The sequence below is a fragment of the Tursiops truncatus genome, chromosome 12, assembly GCF_011762595.2.
Source record: "Tursiops truncatus isolate mTurTru1 chromosome 12, mTurTru1.mat.Y, whole genome shotgun sequence".
In the NCBI taxonomy this organism is placed as follows: domain Eukaryota; kingdom Metazoa; phylum Chordata; class Mammalia; order Artiodactyla; family Delphinidae; genus Tursiops; species Tursiops truncatus.
The window spans coordinates 81,777,499-81,797,214 of record NC_047045.1 but is presented as its reverse complement, the minus strand read 5'-3'; the positions used below and the strand labels follow the sequence as shown (position 1 = coordinate 81,797,214).

Genomic DNA, 19,716 nt, shown 5'->3' with positions numbered 1-19,716 from the left:
ACATTAACACTTCCACATATTCACGTTAGCTGAGACAAATACAGACCATAAGTAGCCCCAGTCCACTCACATCAAAGGATTGTAAGTTTTTGGAGTTTTAGAGATTTCAGAAGCACAGGTAAGGGGCCGAAAGCTAGGCTGCCTGGAGCAAAGAGTTCTCCACTGGAGCAGTGGGTGGGCGCCCAGCTGCCCCTGCAGAGCCATGTGACATCAGGCGGCCCTTCTGAGTCAGTGCAAAACAGGGGCCACAATCTACCAATTTATCTCCCATTCTCAGAGCGAGGTTGAGAGAAAACGAATGCAAAACTCTTTATAAAATAGCACTTTTTTTTTAATGGAAACCAGTTCTGTTTTTTAAATGCATGTAAAACAAAAATCAGTGGCCTCCTTGAAAGTAGATTGTACGAATTTGTTGTAGCTATTTTGATTCCAGAGGTCTTCTTTCGTTTGCTAACTTCCAAAATTTGGATTATGTCCTGAGTGACTACAGCTGCCAAAACATCTGACTTCCGAATAAGATCAGTAATGTTATAATTTTTAAAAAAAAAAAACTAAAGTTGACACTTTTGTATATTGGTAGGCAAAGGTGAAGGCCGCTTCTATGCTCAAGTGTTTCACATTTTTAAATTACAACAGGCCTCTGTGAGCAAAATCTGCCCTGGTAACTCAGGGTGGGCTGACTTATTGTTAAGCTAACGGCTTTACGTTACTCCATGCGCCACTGGCATGCCACATGGTGCGAGACAGGCGCTGCGAATACAGGCATTCTTGGTCCGAAACAGATTTTACGGGTTTCCAGCTCTGGTTCATCGACCCACACTTTGGCTCCTACCTTGTAGACAGGCGCTCACTTACCATGCTCACACCCCTCTTACAATGAAAGGCGATCAGCGAGGTGTAGTTGAAACGCTTGTTCACCAGACAAGGAGTAGTACTTTCAAAGTTCAAGTAAACTTCGTTAGCTATGGGATTGAGTATTGGAGGTCCTGTGACTCGACCAATATCCTAAACAAAGAAAAAAGCAATGTTTCAGAAAAGTAATTTTTCCCCAAGTTAGTGGAGAAACGGCTAGCAGAGAATTGCAAAAATTACATGCCATCTGTTTCAAAGATGAGTAGCACCTAAAGACACTGGGTCAACAGCAGCTCACTTGAAACGTCCTGACAGGAAGGCACCACAAAGAAACCTCAGTTTGCCAGAGTGGTTATCTGTTTCGGTCCTACATTAATAACAATGGTTCTACTTCTACTCAGGGTCAATTTTTGACGATTCCAGGCAACAGGAATTTCTCTCCCCAGTTACGCCGGGGTGGCTGCACAGTCTCTGGCTCCGGCTGGTGGGAAGCAGGAGCCCACGTGGCTGCCCGAACGATGCCCGTCTCCTCCTGCCCAGCACTGCGCCGGGACAGCTGCTTCCTCGGTGGTGCCCACGGTGTGGCCTCAGGGGGCACTGAGCACAAGCTTACTCACCCCCCCGCCGTCTTCTGCGGCTTCGCACAGCCCCTGGCACACACTGGCTGCTCAGCAAGTGTTTTCGAGCAAATGAACACGCAAGTGAAAGGGAAGTGCCCGGCCAGGAACAGTGTGTATGTACGTGTGTGTGATGAGTGTGCGTGTGTGAGTGTGTGATGAGTGCATGTGATGAGTGTGCGTGTGATGAGTTTGCGATGAGTGTGGTGTGTGTGAGATGAGGGTGAGATGAGGGTGTGTGATGAATGCGTGTGACAAAGTGGGAGGTGTGTGATAAGTGTGCGTGATGTGTGCGTGTGATAAGCGTGTGATGAGTGTGATTGTGTGAGATGTGTGTGATGAGTGTGATGACAGTGTGTGATGACTGTGTGATGAATGCGTGACGAGATGTGTGATGTGTGCGCGATGTGTGCGCGATGTGTGAGTGTGTGAGATGACTGAGATGAGTGTGGTGACTGTGTGTGATGAGTGTGCGTGTGATGTGTGCGTGGTGTGAGATGCATGTGATGAGTGTGTGATGAGTGTGTGTGATGAGTGTGCATGTGATGAATGTGCATGTGATGAGTGCGATGAGTTTGCGATGAGTGTGATGTGTGTGAGATGAGTGTGAGATGAGGTGTGATGAATGCATGTGACAAAGTGTGAGGTGTGATGAGTGTGTGTGATGTGTGTGTGTGATAAGCGCGTGATGAGTGTGATTGTGTGAGATGAGTGTGTGTGATGACTGTGTGATGACTGTGTGATGACTGCGTGTGACGAAATGTGTGTGATGTGTGCACGATGTGTGCGCGATGTGTGCGTGTGTGAGATGACTGAGATGAGTGTGGCGACTGTGTGTGATGAGTGTGCGTGTGATGAGTGCGTGGTGTGAGATGCATGTGTGATGAGTGTGATGAGTGTGTGTGATGACTGTGTGTGCATGTGATGATCGTGTGAGTGTGTGGGTGACGAGTGTGTGACGAGTGCATGTGATGAGTGTGTGTGAGATGAGTATGTGTGTATTGAGTATGTGTGTGTGAATGAAGCCACAACGTGCTTTGTTCACCACTGTGGGGCATGTTAGGTCCACAATGACACAACACTCTAATTAGTTCTCTAATTAGAGAACTTCCTGCGTTTTTTTAAATCTGAGAAAAGGTAGCCAGATGGGAAAAGCAGACTGGATCTGTAAGCAAGTGGTTCACACCAAGGCTTCCCCCTGCACCACTAGAAAGGCTGACACCACAGCACTTCCTGCCAACATCTGGTTGCTCCAGGCCCTGCACTTGTCACGTAGCTACGCCTCTGTCAAGTTCGTAACACGGCCAACTTCCCCACCCCTCCCAACATCTCTCCCCACCAACACCACAGCCAACATCCATTTTTTAAAAGGACATCTAGATACCTTATGACAGGACTCACTGTTTAAAGAATGCAGAGAAACACACCACTTTTGAGATGCATTTCAAATAAAACATACCAAGAATCTGACAAACCGTGAATACAACTCATGGAGACAAGGTTTAGAGTTCCAAATCTATAACGGAAGGCAGAATACCTGGCTATTAGCAAAGCAGCTTATACCCTTAATTACAACTCATTTACCAAAGAACCTGCCTGCACTTCACAAGCGTTTCAATGACACAAGACCCGCGTGTAAGCCAAGAAAGCAAGTTCCATCGACACCCTTGAGCCTCCTGACCTGATACAAAATGGTGTGTCTACACGTGTGCGTCCACGTTGTCTCCCGTAACTGCTGACTACCCTCCTCCGCCGACAGCTCAACGCACAATTCCCTACAGCCCGCCTCCCCTAGTGGACTCAGACTCACGTGGTCCTGGCTCATTTCCCCGTTCTTTCTGCCTAAAAACTCTCCAGTGAAAGCCAAAAACACGGCATGAAGGAGGTTGTTAAAAATCTTGCAGGATGGTCTCCGCCCTTGGTTCCCTACTCACCACGGGGGCGCCGTCGATGGGAACCTTGCACACAGCGGTGCCGGCGGGACAAGGCACCCCGTGCATGGGGTTCAGCGGCTGGCAGATGTTGATGTAGAAGTCAGGGCTGGTGTCAGAGGCGTCGTCCTCGCTCTCATCGTACGCTTCGTACCCCCCGGTGCGGTGGATGAGGGGGGACAAGTCGATGATGGAGCTGCCGTTCCTCACAGAACATTCCGTCTGTCAAGCAGGAAACACGCCTCGTTGGTGTGTGCAGTGCGTGTTCCTGACCAAGGCACCCACGACAATAGAAGCTGAACCGAAAAAGCACGAGGGGTGGAAGAGTGCCCCAAACGCTTGGCTACCTAACGTCGGGCACTTGGAACCACATACGACTGGGGGCCCAGGAGTGGGGGAGACAGGCTGGGGGCCCGAGGGAGCCGCAGGAGAGGTGGAGCAGGCCCGGGGGGCCGTGCCGCACGTGCCCAGCCCGACTCACCACCTGCTCGCAGGCCAGGGGCGTGTGCCAGTAGAAGAAGAGCGTGCACGTCCGCTTGTCCAGGGAGATGAGCACCGGCCTGTCCGCGGGCCCCGCCTCGGGCCTGCACACGAAGCTGAGCACGCTCTTGTAGCTCAGGCCGGCCTTGGAGGGACAGGGGGAGCCGTCCTCGTACACCAGCTGTAAGACCTGGTCCACGTACTTCAGCCTCTTGCTCGCCCTGCCCACGCTGATCCTGGTCTGTCCGAAGCAGGCCCCTGTCCCAGACACAGAAGGGAGAGCGGAAAGCACGCAATGACGGATTCAAACCACTCGCTTTCCCATGAGAACTTTCTGCAGGACCAGACTTTGAAATTCACAGCCAACACTCCGGAGGGTCCCGTGTGGTTTTAGCAAACGTTACACATCTAGTATTCCGTCACGTGGCCACGAAGCCCCCACACCCCTACCAGCCCACTGCTGCCGATGAAGGAAGGCATCTGACCTCTTCGCCGGAGGGACGCGGAGGCCGAGGCCGACCTCGGGGCCGGGAGGGCGGGCCACACACACTCACCTACACCAGGGGCGCAGTTCTCGTTGTCCCCGCACACGCTGAGGTAGACCAGCCCCTTCTCACTGTAGGCGGCAGTGTACCCGGCCCTGCCGCTTAGAGAGCTCAGGTCAAACAGGTGTCCTGCTCGGGGGAAAGGATGGGGACACCGTGACCCATCACCGGCGCTCACACACAGATCCCGCCGGCCATCGGGCCTCCTGATTCCTTGTCACGTGTCACTGCCCCCCTTCACTGACGCGGCCCCCAAAACCTTCCTGACAGCTAGAAAGTACCCAGGAGACAGCAGCTCAGGGCGTCCTCCTGCGCCTGGGCCACGGCGATTCCAGTGGGGTTGGGAGGGCCCGTCGGCATCCCTCCCGCTGCCAGTGACCCAGCCCCAAACCTTTCCGGGCCCCAGAGCTGAGATCCTGTGGTTTCCTCGTTGCCCCACGTCAACTCTGAAAGGAACGGAAGACTGACTCCAGCTCTGCCAGCCTAAAGCTTGGGACCAGCACCCCAGAAACGGGAGTTACGGGGAGCACGGCTTTCAGGGAGGTGCTTAGTCTCTTCTCCACTGAAGAACCACAAGTCAACAGGACCGGGCAGATCCAGCAGAAAAGGCCAAACGCGCACCCACAGGACATGATGCTGCTGCCCCGTAGCCTCACACTGGGTCTCTCACCACTTGCGTGCACACGCGCATGTGTATGCACGTGCGTGTGTGCCCACGTGTGTGCGCGCGTGCATGCGCCTGTGTGTGCACGTGTATGTGTGCACGTGTGTGTGTTGAGGGTGTGGGGACGGGTGGCCGGCAGCGGCCCTCACCTGTGGAGGGGTTGGTGACCTGGCAGTCGTCGTGCACGTTGCTCTTCACAGGGCAGGCAGCGGCCGTAGGCCAGGAAAAGGTGTACTCGCAGTCCTCTACGGCACTGAGGAACATGGGCCTGGAGTTCTAGAAACAAGCGAAGGGCAGACAGCTGCTGACAGGGTGCGCGCCTGACGCAGGTAACAGCGCCCACTGGCGCCAAGCAGGAGCTCCCCTGTGACGCACCACAGGCCCGTGACACACCCGTCTCGGTGTCTTCACGGGACGAGGGCAGACTGGGGAGAAGCTAAGGGTCAGGGTTTGCTCCTGAGATACCCCTGGGGGCTTGACACACACAGGGTGAGACAGAGCCGGAAATCCACTCAGGGGGCAGGGACGTTTTCCTACAGCTAAGGCTGTTAAGGTGGGGTCGGGGACAGGGTGGCGAAGGATGCTCAAAAGGGCTACTGTGAGGCACGAATGAGGAAATAAATGATAAAGTCCTGAAAAACAGAACCGACATCTGTTATGATGGACATAACAGGAAGACCCTCAGGGAGAACTAGTCATGAACTAACTAACCCCTCCACCACCCGGGCTAAGGCTCCCTGCCTCTCAGACGTGTCTCGTCCACACGGCGAGGGTAAAAGGGTAAGATTCGTGCAGCAGCGCCCTCCTTCCCAGATAAACCAGCCCCCGGCACCCGCGTGCAGAGCCCTCCACGGACCAAGCAGCTGTCTTGCTCTGCCGTGAGCCTCTCTCCTCAGATACACAGCAGAGCTAGTCTATGGGGGCCCAAGAGTCCGGACCCCAGCAGCACAGGGGTCCAGGCTCAGCCTCTGCACAGCCTCCTGAGGTGGAACCTCAGCTGCCACCCCGTCAAGGGGGCAGACCTCAGGCTCCTCCCGCCACAGCTGGCCGCACGCAGCTGGACAGTGGTGCTCTGTCCTGACACTGAGGATGGAGTGCACTGGGCCAGCCTGACCTCACTCCCGAACCTTACAAGACAGCACACAGGCTGCACCTTAATCTCCGTGGCAGAGATGCTCCCGCGGTGAAAACACAGTCCAGAGAAACCATTAATTCCGCCCCCACCTGCTGCACTGCATGTACCAACCCGTCAGGGAAGGAACCATCCAGAGATGAGACGAGAACCCAGTTACCACGCACCAACCACATGCCAGAAACAGTGCCCGGCGCTTCACGCCGCCTCTCTCTAACCTCATGGCGATCTGGCAGGACAGGCCGAGCTCGTGCTGGTAACAGGTGCCCCGTTTAGGGAGGTTACCAAACACCAGTTCTCTCTGCGGCCTTCAGGGATCTGAGTCAGACTCCCAAGAGAACCACCGAATTCTGGAACAAGAACTGCCAGGGTGGACACCCCGGGACCACGGGCCCGAGCCGCGCCGCCCACGCCCTTTGTTAGGCTGGGTCACCCGGAGCTCTTCAACTCATATCCCAGGAAGTGAGACATCAGTCTCGCTGACCCTGGACTCGCACTGGGGCCGAGACAGCTGCGTCACTTACGACTTGGCTCTCGCTGCACGAGAAGCGGATGGTGGTTGACTTCTTCCGGATCTGGTCCGGACACGGGTCACCATCAACGTACCTCAGGAGAGTCATGCCCTCGCTCCCCTGAGGGCCATCCCTCACTCTGCCCAGGTTCACGGGCTTGGAGCCACCCAGCAGACACACGGCCGCCTCCGGAGGGCACGGCTCTGCAGCACAAGCAGAGACAATTAAGAGTGACCGTCAGCCCCTGTCCAGTCTAGGACTTAACAAGGGACGTAACGTCCGGCACGTGACACAGTTGATTCTAACAATTACCTCAAAATATCAGTGATTTCTCTCATTAAGTCAGATGCCAGTGACACCGTGAGTTCTCACTCCATGAAACGCCGTTTTACCACAGATGGGTTGGGGGTGAGCATGAGGTGTGGGGAGAATTCAAGGCAGAACAGCCTCAATTATTTCTGATCCCCAAACGAGATGAAGCTGAAACACCTAGATTACGCCCGTGGAACATTTTAAATGGCCTCTATTCACGTGCTACCTTACTTTAAGAAGTCACCAAGAACTGTGCCAATCTCCCAGTCCCCGAAATGTCTGAGTCATCTGCGCTGGGTAAAGAACGGGTCCCACTTCGTGGATTAATAAGAGGCTCGGCGTCACAATCTAGCCAGCATACAAAGCGAGGGGAAGTGGGCCACGGCCTCAACCATGCAGGAGAAAAATAACTTTCTGGGTTTTTGTTTTTTTGTAAAAAAAAAAAAAAAAAAAAAGACAGCAGCAGTGCCCACTCTGAGTTGAGCCAGACAAGAGGCTGCCTCAGCGAGGCTGCATAGAACTCCAAGAAAACGGGACAAGTTTCGTCCCCAGGATCCCAGGGGGCCGCGGGCGGCACCACGGTCTCCGTGGGCTGCTGCTCCCAGTTGCACGGCCGCAACTGAGTTCTAGCCTCGTTACCGGCACCAAGGGTCTGGGTGCATCCTAACAAGACCCCACCCACTCTGCTCTCAATGAATACAGAGGGCACATACCCAGAGCTCCATTTCCCACCCTCCTATCTCCTGCCCTGGCTAAGAATTACCTGCCACGGTGATTCTTTCTACCTACCCTCCAGCTCCCCACGTTCAAACAATGGTTACAACGCTCCCAACAGAGCCTTCAGCACTGATTTATCCTGGGCCACGCCAGGGATGGGTCATGAAGACCCTCAGATAATTCCTCCTGCTGCTTCTTGGCAAAACCACTCATGTGTCAGAGAGCAATGCGCCATTGAAGAATCCGTCCTTACTTCCTCTTCACCCATAAATTCACTACAAGCCATGAGCACCTCCGCCAGAGACCTCACTCACCCGAGCCGGCCTGCGGAGCCAGAGACTTGCACACGTTGATGAGGTAGTGCTCAGTGGCTCCCGTCCTCGTGACGGCTTCCCAGTTGTCACTGTACCTCGACAGGGATGAGAGATCGAAGGTGTTCCCAGCACCGTCTCTGAAGGAAAGAAAGCACCACGGTGAGGTTCGGCTGGATTCTAACGGAGTCTAGCGCTCCGTCTGCAAAGGATCAGTATAAAGGCAGAGTCTACTCCCGACACCCTGGGAATCAGACCCTGCCAGGGACAGAACTCGACACTGGACTCTCCCAGATCCAGGCGGAACCAGCAGCAACACAGCTTGAGTTCAGGAAATGTCAAGCCTTAGCTCAACAAAATTATGTATTAACCAAAAAAGGCTAAGAGTAAGCACCTGTCCTGCGCAGGCCGGTGAGAAGACAAGGGTACACAGACAGCTAAGACACGCAGCGCCCAGGGCAGCCCGGGCAGCCCTGTCCAAGCTGGAGGACACCAACAGTCACTGAAATAAACCAGGCTGACGTGGACCTGCTCAGGTAACGGTTTACTTACTGCATGAACCCCAAGTAGGGACAGACACCGAGAGCCAGCCCTACGCCAGGTGCAGAGTTAATGGTAAGCAAGACAAACACTCCCTCTGCAGGGCGCCAGACCCAGGTGGAGACAGAGGACAGCCACAGGTGCCACTTCACCAGGCGGTAACCTCAGCACATCAGAGGGGACTGACTGCGAATCACCCATTCATTCAAAAACTACATGCCAACTGGGGCTACTGTGTTGAAGGAGAGATAAAAATCGCCCATTTTATGAAGTCTGCAGAAGTCACAAAGTAATACTGTAAAACGTACAGACGTCAGGTGGCAATTAGAGTGAAGAGGGAAAAAGGCAGGGAGGTGGGTATGAAGTTTGGGAGGGGAAAGAGGAGATGAGATTTTAGACAATGGCCGCAGAAGGCCTTCCTGAGGAGGCCACCTCTGAATAAACTCAGAAAAACGCGGAAGAGCTAGTCACGCAGGGACCCGGCAAAGCGCAGCACACACAGGCAGAGGCAGCAGCGGGAGCAAAGGGCCTGAGGTGCAGAGAGCCTGGTGCACTCACAGGAGAGCAAGGAGCCCCATGTGGCTGGAGCAGAGCAGACACGAGGAGTGACACAGCAGGGGCTGAGCGTAGCATCACATGGAGCGCTCCAGCCAGCAGAGACGGGCTTCACCGCATCGAGGGGCACAGCAACAGCCTGGGCCGACTTACAGTCTAACGGGGCCACGGTAATCACTGTGCGGGACTAGCCCAGCGTGGGTCAGGGGCCCCCTGAGGGGCCACTGCAGCGATGCAGGGGCGAGATGAAGACGGCCTGAACCAGGGCAGGGACGTGCTTCCGCAAGAGAGAACTCTAGATATTTTGAAAGTTGATGGGCCATAAATGGGATGAGAGCGAAAGGATGGAGCTGGCATTGATACCGGCCTATGTGGGAGACACAGGTATTTGCAAAAGCAGGTCCTCAAGAACTTCATATAATGGACCATCTGATAGAAACTTATTGTAAATGGTTAAAGACCTAAAAGAAGAAATTGAAACTATAATAAAAGAAGGGGGGTAGAATGGAGGGAAGAAATGATGAATTAGAGTACCAACAGGGACTTCCCTGGTGGTCCAGTGGTTAAGAATCCACCTTCCAATACAGGGGACGTGGGTTCCATCCCTGGTTGGGGAACTAAGATCCTACATGCCCTGTGGGGCAACTAAGCCTGCACGCTGCAACTATAGAGCGCCACAACTGAAGAGAAGCCCGCATGCCACAACAATGATCCCATGTGCCGCAGCTAAGACCCGACGCAGCCAAAATAAATTAAAAATTTTTTTAAGTTAAAAAAAATAATAAACTGTTTCTAAAATAAGTTTTAAAACAGAAAGAGTACCAAACAGAACTCCTAGCATGAAAAGGACAGTCATGAAAATTAAAAAAGGGGAACAGTCAAAACAGCAAATTAAATCAGCTGATAAGAGTATCACTAAGTTGGAAATAGGTCTAAGGAAACAGAATACAGTCCAAAAACAGATAAATAAGATATCTAAAAGACATGGTGAGGGCTTCCCTGGTGGCACGGTGGTTAAGAATCCGCCTGCCAATGCAGGGGACAGGGGTTCGAGCCCTGGTCCAGGAAGATCCCACATGCCACGGAGCAACTAAGCCCACATGCCACAACTACTGAGTCCATATTCCTAGAGCCCATGCTCTGCAACAAGAGAAGCCACTGCAATGGAAAGCCCGTGCACCGCAACGAAGAGTAGCCCCCGCTTCCACAACTGGAAAAAGCTCGCATGCAGCAACAAAGACGCAACACAGCCAAAAATAAATAAATGAAAAAAATAAATTTTTTTAAATTAAAAAAATAAATAAATAGAAGACATGGTGGATAGAATAGGAAAGCCTAAGATATGATTAATACAAGTCCCAGAAAAAAAGAGACAGAATAGGTTAGAGGCAACCTTCAAATATACAATCATTGCAAATATTCGTAAGTGAGTAACAGACATTCATCTTTAGCTTAGAAAGCATCAACTTCCAAGCAACATAAATAACAAAGCCATACCTAACAAATCAGACTGAGACTGCACAACAAATACGAGAGAAAAGATACAGAAAAGGTAGGTTATCTACAAAGGAATGAAAACAGGACGGACGGGGGCAGATTCTCTAACAGCAATACTAAGCACCGGAAGATGGCAGATTACCTTCAAAGTGCTGACACACACAAAAAAAGTATTCACCTGGAATTCTGTACCAAGCTAGTGACAATAAAACTAAGCCTTTTCAAGTAAAGACCAGTATTTAACTCGACAGAGTCTCTGTTCGAACCACCAAGCAGTGTGACTCACAGTGAAATTTGTACCCAGGACCAGTCAGCAACCATGGAAGGAGCCAGCGCCACAAGATGAACCAGTAATGGACACTGGTTCCTTCGCTGTCCCTAGTGCAAGGGGACACAGCTCTTCACCCCATCAGAGACCAGAAGCAAATAGTTTGCAAACCAGCACTATGCATAGCATTATACTAAACAGATACTTAAAGAAAGAGAATTGAGTCAAAAGCAAGGGGTAAAATGCAAAGAGGAAGAAGTAAGCCAAAGAAATCGAGACGTTTCTTTTCCTCTTCAAAAGAAGAAATTTATATAGTCAAGCAACCAATGGATATTTTTAAAAATCACAATAATGACTTATTCAAGAGGTAAGAAAACACGTCAGAACAAAAGCACTCGACCACAATACCATGGAGATGGGGAGAGAGCGTTGGGGCTACGACACTCTACGTTATTTTATTGTTGGAGAGATGGGTGTAGTTACTAACTTTAGCTTTCCATTAAATCAAAAATACATGTTTAAGGCAACCATTAAAAGAAAATGAATTATAATTCAGGGAATGCATGGTGAGATTTTTTTAAAACGAAACAAAAAAAAAATCATTAGTATCCTCAGAGATGATTAGAAGGACTTATTTGAAATTCCAAATAAAAATCTCCAAAGGATAGCTGATTTTCTCAAGTTCAGAAAATATTCCAGAACGGAGTAAAAACACGAAAACAGAAGATGAGCAATTAACTTTTCCACCAAACATACACAGTTCTTGTAGGAAATGGGACAATGCCTTCAAAACTGAGGAGAAATTAATTTGAATCTGTAATCCTACTACAGCCAATCAGATTTAAGAGCAAGTTATGGGCATTTTCAGACAACGCGTGGGTTCTCTCCCATCCAACCTCTCTAATACGAGGATACACTCTAACCAAACGAAAAAGGAAGCCATGACAAAGGGCGTGAAATCCAAGAAGCAGGGGATCCAAGCCAGGAGTGATCCCCAAATGAGCTCTGATCAAAGAGCAGAAAACACACGGCCCAAATCCGAACTGAGACCTTCCCGAAGAAGAACGGTGATTATTCGTAGACACAGCATCGTGAAGAGCCCTGACAGTCTGAGATACGATGGGAAGGCATATTATTCTGTCAACAATAAAAGAGAAAGACTACGTAAAATGCCAAGATTTAAAACCTATTCGAGGTAGCTATGTTCCAAGTATTAAGCAAACTAAATGTGGAATGATTTTTGGAGCAACTTATGAAATAGAACAAATGGGAATCTTCTGACCTAAACACTAAGCCTACCTTCCTTCAGTTAAGAGGAAGCTAAGAGACACAAGATGATGTCATTTCTCTGCAGATCCAATCAGACCGTGTGATTTTGCAGCAAATATGTTTATACAATACTGTAAACGCCACTTATTAGTTTTTGATGCTTTAGAACCACCCTCTGAATAAAGCAGGTAAGACCATTAGAGTTACCCAGCAGGAGACACATGTTCTAAACCTTGGCAATGCACCAGCGACAGCCTGCTGGCATTGAGGCAGTGGGAGGAGCGGCTGAGGGACAGGCAGCATCCGAGGCCCTCATCTTACTTAGCGGGAAGTCAAGAGATGTCTAAAGGTGATGAAACAAGAAACAGAGCTTAGAGTGTATCATCCTGTATTCTAAAGGCAGCCAGAAGAGGAAATAAAAATGGAACTAATGAACGCGGGGCAGGGGAGAGGGGAGAGGAGACCAGAATTACATTTCTGGTGTCTGAAGACAGAGTCGACCGATACCATTTGAGGTTGACAAGCACAGGTATATCGATCATGTAGAGTCATGCAAGGCTCCAGACAGAACTACAAGAAGACACGGTAAAAAGTGGGATGAGGCTGAGGTGGGGGAAGCTTACTTCATCTGACACAGTTTTCTACACTTATGAATTCATACAATATACACGCATAAGCTTTCATTTTAACTGATTCTTCAATTAAGGATAAAAACTGGAAGGAAACAGGGAAATGATTAATTTTTCCCCAGGATGGAATGCTGTAACTCAGTGATTCTTTTCAGGCTGGGTCCTCATGCAACAGAAACGTCAGCATGTCCCTTAAATATCCAGAAATGTGTAGACCCGTGAAACCAAAATCTCCAGGGATGGAACCCAAGATGTGTATTTTGTAACAGTTCTGAGGGTGACGCTGATGAAATTCACACACAGTGAAGACCTCCACCTTATCTCAGGAGCTGCCAACCACCTCATTTCAGGAGCCTACGTGAGCCACAGGAAACAGGACAAAGGACCGGTGATGGCAGCTGAGAACCTGCAGGGTGGGTGTCGCCCCCTGGTGCTCTCTCCACACACACACACACACACACACGCACACCCCACCATGCAGCTCCACCATCTCCCTCTCCACGTCCTTTTCACCAAACACAGGCAGCATCCAGGGAGGTGCAGAGGCCAGGGGACACCCTGGTCACTCCAATCCACTCATACCCATGAATCATACAAGGTTTCCTGTTTCAACTCCAGTCACTTAACACAAGGTGCCTTAACACAAGGTAATCAAAAAATATGAAAGTCGTGAAGGATTTAGCAGTTACCCTAATCCAACTCCTCAGTTTAACATTCAGGAACTAAGGCTTAGAGAAATCACCTGACTAACCTAATCCCATCCCCCACCCAGCCACTAACTTTTTTTTTTTTTTAATATTTATTTATTTATTTGGTTGTGCCGGGTCTTAGTTGCTGCATGTTAGTTGTGGCATGTGGGCTCCTTAGTTGTGGCATGTGAACTCTTACTCACAGCATGCATGAGGGATCTAGTTCCCTGGCCAGGGTCCCCTGCATTGGGAGCATGAAGCCTTAGCCACTGTGCCACCAGGGAAGCCCCCGGCCACTAACTATTAAAGCAAGATATTATCAAGTAAACGTGACTGCCCCAGGGTCAACACCCGCATCGACTTACTTGAAGGAGCACTCGGTCAGGTTGAAGGGCGGGCAGGCATACTGCGTGTGCCACTCGAACAAGTAGGAGCAGTCAGAAGTCTCCTGGAGAAACACCGGCTGCGGAAGTGGAGAGACGTGTCCGTGAAACGGGACACGTCAGGTAGTCGGCGCTTTAAGGATGCAAATGGTACGGGATGGGCCTGCTCACTACACTCTACACAGACTGATCAAGGTGTGAACACAGTGACCAGGAAGTTTTATGAGACGTAAAAGCAGGTTCACTTTGTAAAGACAAAGGCAAATGGGTGAGGGCAGAGCGGCCCCCTGCTGCGCTGAGCACACTCACCGCCTGGGTGCTGCGGTCACAGTAGAAGATGATGGTCGTGGAGCGCCGGTACACCTTATGGCAGGTGTCCCCACCGGTGTAGTTCATCTTCAACACCCCATTCTCATAGGTCAGCTTCTGCGTAAGGAGACCTGCTCAAGAAGCAGCCAGTTCAACAAGGATCAGTTCAGGAAGCCCCAGGCTGGTCAACACAGACATGGTGCCTCACACACGCTGAACAAACACAAGACCAAGCGTGCCTGGCCTATTGGCACTGGACCACCGGCTCCGTCACGTGCCACTGTAGAGACCAGAATCAGTCCTCCTCTCGCCCAAGGCTACGATCTTATAGACTGACCACGGGATCGATGACGTACAGAGACCCCTGGCCTGACGAGCTCAGAGGATAGCACTTCCTCTTCACAGCCCCTCAGGGAGGCCCATGTACTCACCCCATCAGCTACTTCAACTTCTTTCTTAAAGATTCTTAAACTTATCATCATTGGCCCAGATGCTGAGACAGCATGAGGACCAACAGCCTGTCTTATATATTTTACAGTCCAACCCTGTATGAAATGTGTCCCCTTTGTCTCAGTTCTAGAAAGTACTACCTCAGAACACCCATTAATAGTCCAGTGCGTCCCAAAGTTGGAATAAAAAGAAGACATATAATCTCAGAATTGGTGACTGTACTGCTAAATAAGAATGAAATAAACACTAACAACACTTATCAGTACATGTCATGGTGACAAACATCAAGCGAAATCAGAAACGTCATTGGGCACGCGGGGGCGGGGGGGAGGGCCGGAGGCGGAGCCAAGATAGCAGCGTGGGAAGACGCAGAGTTCGCATCTCCCCACAACTAAGGCGCCTGCCGGACGCTGGTGGGGGACCCTGACATCTAAGGGAACGGGAAGAACCCCCGACCAAACTGGTAGGATGTGGGGGGCTGAGGGGGTTGGAGAAGTGGAGACCCGACAGGACCGGCGCCCCTGAGGGGTGGCTGAGGTGGGGAGGGGTTCCCATGCCTGAAGGGACCCCCAGGGGCTCCGATCAGCAGGGAGCAGGCCCAGTGTTTTCCCCGCCCAATCGGCCAGGGAAGTCTGCCCAGCTCCCGGACCAGGTCCTACACCCTCAGAGGTCCCCTCCAAGGCCGGGTTGATCCTGGGGGCATAGGAGGGAGGCCAGGAGAGAACAGGAGAGGCAGGAGGGAGGCGGCTCTCCAGGACCAGAGGAGCAGGAAAGGAGCAAGGGCGTTTGCCCCACCCACTCGAACCCAGGAAGGCTGCTGGGCTCCCAGGTGGGGTCCCCCGCCCTATGAGACCAGGGGCGGGAGGCACGCCTGGGCCCCTTCTGTTCCTTGAGCCTGAGCCCCACCCCCTACACCCCCCAGGGCCTTTTCCAGCCCTGTGGGTACTAAGCACAGGCCCCGCCTACCAGCCAAATCCTGCCCCTGCTAAGGCCCCGCCCTCCACAGCCAAGGCCTTTTCCACCTTTTTTTTTTTTTATATTTTTTCTAACATACCTGTTAGTTTCCTAGTCTAACTGTATTTTTTACTTTGTTATTGTTCTTTTATTTTTTTTGCCACCCCTCACGGCTTGCAGGATCTTGGTTCACAAGCCAGAGGTCAGGCCAAAGCTCCGGCAGTGGGAGCTCTGAGTCTCAACCACTGGACTAACAGAGAACTTCAGACCCCAGGGAATATTCATCGGAGTGAGGTCTCCCAGAGGTCCTCGTCTCAGCACCAAGACCCAGCTCCACCCAACAGCCTACAAACTGCAGTGTTGGAAGCCTCAGGCCAAACAACTAGTAAGACAGGAGCACAATCCCACTCATAAAAAAACAAACAAACAAAAAAAGAGACAGCAAAATAATATATCACAGATGAAGGAGCAAGGTAAAAACCTACAAGATCAAATAAATGAGGAGGAAATAGGCAATCTACCTGAAAAAGAATTCAGAGTAATGACAGTAAAGATGATCCAGAATCTCGGAAATAGAATGGAGGCACGGATTGAGAAAATACAAGAAATGCTCAAGAAAGATCTAGAAGAACTAAAGAACAAACAAACAGAGATGAACAACACAATAAGTGAACTGAAAAATACACTAGAAGGAATCAATAACAGAATAACAGAGGCAGAAGAACGAGTACGTAAGCTGGAAGACAAAACGGTGGAAATAACTGCCGAGGAGCAGAATAAAGAAAAAAGAATGAAAAGAACTGGAGACAATCTCAGAGACTCTCTGGGACAACGCTAAACGCAACAACGTTAGAATTATAGGGGTCCCAGAAAAAGAAGAGAAAAAGAAAGACTCTGAGAAAACATCTGAAGAGATTATAGTGGAAAACTTCACAAACATGGGAAAGGAAATAGTCACCCAAGTCCAGGAAGCACACAGAGTCCCACACAGTATAAACCCTAGGAGAAACACACCAAGACACATATTAATAAAACAAAAATTAAATTCAAAGAAAAAACATTAAAAGCAGCAACAGAAAATAACATACAAAGGAATCCCCATAAGGTTATCAGCTGATTTTTCAGCAGAAACTCTGCAGGCCAGAAGGGAGTGGCAGGATATACTTAAAGCGATGAAAGAGAAAACCTACAACCAAGATTACTCTACCCAGCAAGGATCTCCTTCAGATTCGATGGAGAAATCAAAAGCTCTTCAGACAAGCAAAAGCTAAGAGAATCCAGCACCACCAAACCAGCTTTACAACAAATGCTAAAGAAACTTCTCTAGGCAGGAAACACAAGGAAAAGACCCACAAAAACAAACCCAAGACAATTAAGAAAATGGTAATAGGAACATACATATTGATAATAACCTTGAATGTAAATGGACTAAATGTCCCAACCAAAAGACACAGACTGGCTGAATGGATGGATACAAAAACAAGACCCGTATATATACTGTCTACAAGAGACCCACTTCAGACCTAGGGACACATAAAGACTGGAAGTAAAGGGATGGAAAAAGATAGTCCATGCAAATGGAAATCAAAAGAAAGCTGGAGTAGCAATACGCATATCAGATAAAATAGACTTTAAGACTGTTACAAGAGATAAGGAAGGGCACTACATAATGATCAAAGGACCAATCCAAGAAGAGGATATAACAATTATAAATGTTTATGCACCCAACATAGGAGCACCTCAACACATAAGGCAAATGCTAACAACCATGAAAGGGGAAATCAAAAGTAACACAATAATAGTAGGGGACTTTAACACCCCACTTACACCAATGGACAGATCATCCAAACAGAAAATAAGGAAACACAAGCTTTAAGTGACACAACAGACCAGAGAGATTTAATTGATATTTATAGACCTTTCCACCTGAAAGTGGTAGAATACACTTTCTTCTCGAGTGCACACGGAACATCCGCTAGGATAGATCACACCTTGGGTCATATATCAAGTCTCAGGAAATTTAAGAAAACTGAAATTGTATCAAGTATCTTTTCTGACCACAACGCTATGAGATTGGAAATCAATTACAGGAAAAAAATTGTAAAAACCACAAATACATGGAGGCTGAACAGTGTGCTACTAAATAACCAAGAGATCACTGAAGAAATCAAAGAAGAAATTAAAAAACACATAGAAACAAATGACAACAAAAACACAATGACCCTATGGGATGCAGCAAAAGCAGTTCTAAGAGGGAAGTTTATAGCAATTCAATCTCACCTCAAGAAACAAGAAAAATCTCAAATAAACAATTTAACCCTACACCTAAAGCAACTAGAGAAAGGACAACAAAGAAAACCCAAAGTCAGTAAAGGAAAGAAATCACAAAGATCAGAGCATAAATAAATGAAATAGAAACAAAGAAAACAGCAAAGATCAATAAAACTAAAAGCTGGTTCTTTGAGAAGATAAACAAAATTGATAAACCCTTAGCCAGACTCATCAAGGAAAAAAAGGGAGAGGACGCAAATCAATAAAATTAGAAATGAAAAAGGAGAAATCACAACTGACACTGCAGAAATACAAAGGATTATAAGAGGCTACTACAAACGAACTATACGCCAATAAAAAGGACAACTATGAAGAAATGGACAAATTCTTGGAAAGGTACAATTTTCCAAGACTGAACCAGGAAGAATTAGAAAATATAAACAGACCTATCACAAGAAATGAAATTGAAACTGCAATTAAAAATCTTCCAACAAACAAAAGTCCAGGACCAGATGGCTTCACAGGCGAATTCTATCAAACATTTACAGAAGAGCTAACATCCATCCTTCCCAAACTCTTCCAAAAAATTGCAGAGGGAGGAACACTCCCAAATTCATTCTATGAAGCCACCATCGCCCTGATACCAAAACCAGAAAAAGATATCACAAAAAAAGAAAATTATAGACCAATATCACTGATGAATATAGATGCAAAAATCCTGAACAAAATACTTGCAGAGTCCAACAACATATTAAAAGGATCATACACCATGATCAAGTGGGATTTATCCCAGGGATGCAAGGATTCCTCAATACATGCAAATCAATCAATGTGATACACCATATTAACTAAGGAATAAAAACCCTATGATCATCTCAATAGACGCAGAAAAAACTTTTGACAAAATTCAACATGCATTTATGATAAAAACTCTCCACAAAATGGGCATAGAGGGAAACTACCTCAACATAATAAAGGCCATATATAACAAACCCACAGCAAACATCATTGTCAATGGTGAAAAACTGAAAGCATTTCCATTAAGATCAGGAACAAGACAAGGATGTCCACTCTCAGCACTCTTATTCAACATAGTTTTGGAAGTCCTAGTCATGGCAATTAGAGAAGAAAAAGAAATAAAAGGAATACAAATTGGAAGAGAAGAAGTAAAACTGTCACTGTTTGCAGATAACATGATACTATATATAGAAAGTCCTAAAGATGCCACCAGAAAACTACTAGAATTAATCAATGAATTTGGTAAGGTTGCAAGATACAAAATTAATGCACAGAAATCTCTTGCATTACTATATGCTAACAACGAAAAATCAGAAAGAGAAATTAAGGAAACAATCCCATTTACCATCGCGACGAAAAGAATAAAATACCTAGGAATAAACCTACCTAAGGAGGCGAAAGACTTGTACTCAGAAAACTGTAAAACACTGATGAAAGAAATCAAAGATGACATAAACAGATGGAGAAATATACTATGTTCTTGGATTGGAAGAATCAATATTGTGAAAATGACTACACTACCCAAAGCAATCTACAGATTCAATGCAATCCCTATCAAGCTACCAATGGCATTCTTCACAGAATTAGAACAAAAAAGTTTACAATTTGTATGGAAACACAAAAGACCCCGAATAGCCAAAGCAATCTTGAGAAAGAAAAACAGAGCTGGAGGAATCAGGCTCCCTGACTTCAAACTATACTACAAAGCTACAGTAATCAAGACAGTATGGTACTAGCACAAAACCAGAAATATAGATCAGTGGTACAGGATAGAAAGCCCAGAGATAGAAAGCCCAGAGATAAACCTACAC

At 48.4% G+C, this 19,716-nt stretch overlaps 1 protein-coding gene across 1 annotated transcript in view; it reads right to left on the bottom strand.

The window, feature by feature from the left end:
- The window catches only part of IGF2R (insulin like growth factor 2 receptor), a 109,861-nt gene that overhangs the window by 17,470 nt on the left and 72,675 nt on the right, over nucleotides 1–19,716 (bottom strand). The window contains exons 28-36 of the mRNA XM_033867936.2: nucleotides 14,213–14,343; nucleotides 13,886–13,983; nucleotides 8,077–8,213; nucleotides 6,746–6,936; nucleotides 5,239–5,365; nucleotides 4,435–4,554; nucleotides 3,882–4,138; nucleotides 3,404–3,622; nucleotides 856–1,005 (exon numbers count right to left, since the gene is read on the bottom strand). Of these exons, the coding sequence (XP_033723827.1) occupies nucleotides 856–1,005; nucleotides 3,404–3,622; nucleotides 3,882–4,138; nucleotides 4,435–4,554; nucleotides 5,239–5,365; nucleotides 6,746–6,936; nucleotides 8,077–8,213; nucleotides 13,886–13,983; nucleotides 14,213–14,343 (1,430 nt within the window). The remainder of the gene's footprint in view (nucleotides 1–855; nucleotides 1,006–3,403; nucleotides 3,623–3,881; nucleotides 4,139–4,434; nucleotides 4,555–5,238; nucleotides 5,366–6,745; nucleotides 6,937–8,076; nucleotides 8,214–13,885; nucleotides 13,984–14,212; nucleotides 14,344–19,716) is intronic.